At 37.3% G+C, this 3,680-nt stretch overlaps 1 protein-coding gene across 1 annotated transcript in view; it reads left to right on the forward strand.

The window, feature by feature from the left end:
• LOC106459217 overlaps positions 1 to 3,680 on the forward strand; it is a 29,874-nt gene that overhangs the window by 19,624 nt on the left and 6,570 nt on the right. Inside the window, exon 7 of the mRNA XM_022385660.1 lies at positions 1,151 to 1,271. Within this exon, the coding sequence (XP_022241368.1) occupies positions 1,151 to 1,271 (121 nt within the window). The remainder of the gene's footprint in view (positions 1 to 1,150; positions 1,272 to 3,680) is intronic.

Raw genomic sequence — 3,680 nt, forward strand, 5'->3', positions numbered from 1 at the left:
ACTCTGGTAATAGTCGTAGTTGGATTAGGGATATCCTGCTGTTACTCTGGTAATAGTCGTAGTTGTATTAGGGATATCCTGCTGTTACTCTGGTAATAGTCGTAGTTGTATTAGGGATATCCTGCTGTTACTCTGGTAATAGTCGTAGCTGTATTAGGGATATCCTGCTGTTACTCTGGTAATAGTGGTAACGGTATAAAGAGTTAGCCTGCTGTTACTCTGGTAATAGTCGTAGTTGTATTAGGGATATTCTGCTGTTACTCTGGTAACAGTGGTAACGGTATAAAGAGTTAGCCTGCTGTTACTCTGGTAATAGTCGTAGTTGTGTTGGCGATATCCTGCTGTTACCCTGGTAATAGTCGTAGTTGTATTAGGGATATCCTGCTGTTACTCTGGTAATAGTGGTAGTTGTATTATGGATATCCTGCTGTTACCCTGGTAATAGTCGTAGTTGTATTGGCGATATCCTGCTGTTATTCTGGTAATAGTCGTAGTTGTATTAGGGATATCCTGCTGTTACTCTGGTAATAGTCGTAGTTGTATTAGGGATATCCTGCTGTTACTCTGGAAATAATCATATATGCATTGAGAGTGTTTTTATTGTCACATAAGAGGGAGTCACTTTTATAGTAAGAGTGATTTTATTACTTTTGATATAATCGTTCATCAACTGAGGGCATTTCTGATATTAATCTTTGAATAATCGTGCTTGCTGCATTGAGATGGTGTTGAAATTTCTCTTGATGTGGTCGTTATTACACTAATCTATCATTAACTCTACACATCATCGTATTTATATCATTAGGGTTATGCAATTGCTCTAATAAAAATAGGTCTTATGTTATGAGTTACTTTACTGTTACCAACTTTGTTTCCATTGAGAATGTTCTTCATTTCCTCATAGTATAATATTATGAGGATTAGAAAAATCCTTCTCATATTTCCTTTCAGTGTGATATTTCTGTTACTTTAGTGTACTGTTATTATCGCGTAGATAACCTTGCTCGTATTGAGAATGACTTAGGAATTTGTCTGGAGGTAAATTCATGTACTGAAACCAATTCGATTGTTGCATTTTGAATGTTTATACTATATAACATGTAGGAGGCATATTCCGCTCTATTCAAAGCTATTATATTTGGTTAATTAGGGATCTGTGGAAACTTATAAACTTCGTGTACGTTCAGCCTTATCCACATCTGGGATCCTATTTTGTCGGAGCTGCAACCGGATACTTGGTAGTGAAGCAACCTGTAATTAAGTTGTCCAAGGTAAACATGTATTCATCTATTTTGACAGATACGTATATTTACGCGCCCCCTCCCCCGATGACTCAACGATAAACCTGAAGGCTTATAACGCTGAAGGGCCCGGCATGGCCAGGTGGTTAGGGCGCTCGACTCGCAATCTGAGGGTCGAGTTCGAATCTCCGTCCAATCCAACATGCTCGCCCTTTCAGCCGTGGGGGCGTTATAATGTGACGGTCAATCCCACTATTCGTTGATAAAAGAGCAGCCCAAGAGTTGGTGGTGGGTGGTGATGACTAGCTGCCGTCCCTCTAGTCTTACACTGCTAAATTAGGGACGGCTAGCGCAGATTGACCTCGTGTAGCTTTGCGCGAATTTCAAAACAAACAAGCAAACAGAGTGGGCTATTCGCACTCTGTTCACCGCGGGGATTCGAGTCCTGGAATTTAGCGTTAAAAGTTCGTTAACCTATCGCTGATCCACCGGGGGAGAGTATTTCAGGATAGGATAAGTACATTTTATGAGGGAAGTAATAGTACCACTACATTTCTAAGAACAATTTTATTCATCAACAAATGTATTAAAGTCACCAAAGAAACGCTGGGATAAGACGGCCACTTCAAGTACGAATGTATATTTAACCAATTTTAATGAACGTCACGAAAGAACAAACGGTTTTATATGAAATATGTACTATCATAAATACCTTCTAGTTAAAACAAAAATTATACACAGGCGTTATATTTTTTTCCTTCGGGTATTGGCAAATTTCACTTGTCGTTGGAAGCTGTTTCACTTATAAATTTGGATAAAACTGGACACCTTTTTTTCCCCCATCTAATTCAAAACAATTACAATTGAAAATAACTGCTGTATCTAGCAACTGCATTGAAATCAGTTAAAATTATCATTTAAATTATTCTGGCTGGAATAGGAAAGAACGTGCGCTATGCGCATTATTTAAGACAATGCCACAAAAGAATGTGAATGCTAAACATGAATACCATCTTACATAGGTACTAGTGTGAAATGTGGGGTTGCGTCTGACCTTAAGCCATCACTGTAAATAAACTTGAACTGTATTTCTTTACGGCATATTCGTCTGCTTATAATTGCGTAACCATAAAAAATCAAAGTGCTATCAACTTTTGTCAAAGTTGATAAAAATATATGTATCGCGCTTTTATCATTCACTTTCGTGCCTGTTGTTTATGCATAGGGTTAAATACACAAAAGTATAATAATTCACTTAAATTGCAGAACGTAATAAGTGATGATATACAGGAGTGTCAGTTTTACCGAAGGGGACCGTCTTATCTCACTTTACTCTGGCAATATTCACTGTAACGAACTAGCCATAAAAGTAAGTGAAATAATTTAACTTGAATGTAAAAATTTAGAAAACTTCAGCAGTAATAAATGAGCTCAACGGGATACGGATTATATTTTTTGTTTAATTTTTCGTGTAGCACTTATGACACCAACAAAAGACCCACAACCATCTGTTTTAGAGCTAATCACATTTGTTTCCTTAGAAATAAACCAAAGGTCAGTTAAGCTGGGGAAAAAAAATTATATGTAGCCTGGTGGTTTTCGTACAAAGTACAAGTTGGAAGGTCCCACGATCGAGCTACAGTATCTTTCCAAACACGTTTCGCACTTTCAACAATGGAAGATTTATAATTCTATTAGCGAAAGTATCCGGCTTTGCACGGGCTATTAGGTTGATATATTTCAGCAAGTACATAAAATTTATCCTGAAAGTAAAACTATCGATCCAGTTTAAAACTTAAATCGTTTCTAAATTAAGATATTTTCTGTTATATCACCAACGTTTTTAATAAAAAACAAACCTCCTTAATCAACGGAGACTCTAAATTAAGAAATCAACAAATGTTATTCCAGTTTTGTTGTTTATACATTTCATTTTATACTTTCACTACATAGACTATCAAAAATATTAGTTTATACTTTTGTTGCTAAGCAACATGACATAAAAGCCATTGTTGCAACGCATTGTTACCAAAACGCACTGGCTTTTCTATATATTAGAAAGTGTTTATCTAACTGATGTACTACAGAGTATACTATGAGGCGCGCACGCACGTGAATAAGATAAATAATAATAATACCCACGTGCACACCCTCAGGTTCCACTTAGTATGGGTGCAAAATTTGATGTTTCTAGGTTCTTTCTTCTCGGAGCTACGGCAGTTACACAAACACAGCCACATTCTTTTATTATTATAGATTGTCAATCCAGTTATTTGGTTAAAAGTATCTACTTAAGTGGCCAGCCGCTGATTGGTTGCACTTCCTCTATTCACTTATGACTTTGAGATGTCTATGCCTGGTCCCGGCATGGCCAGGTGGTTAAGGTGCTCGACTCGCAATCTGAGGGTCGCGGGTTCGAATCCCCGTTCCACCGAACAT

Source organism: Limulus polyphemus, unplaced genomic scaffold (genome assembly GCF_000517525.1).
Source record: "Limulus polyphemus unplaced genomic scaffold, Limulus_polyphemus-2.1.2 Scaffold577, whole genome shotgun sequence".
Lineage (NCBI taxonomy): Eukaryota > Metazoa > Arthropoda > Merostomata > Xiphosura > Limulidae > Limulus > Limulus polyphemus.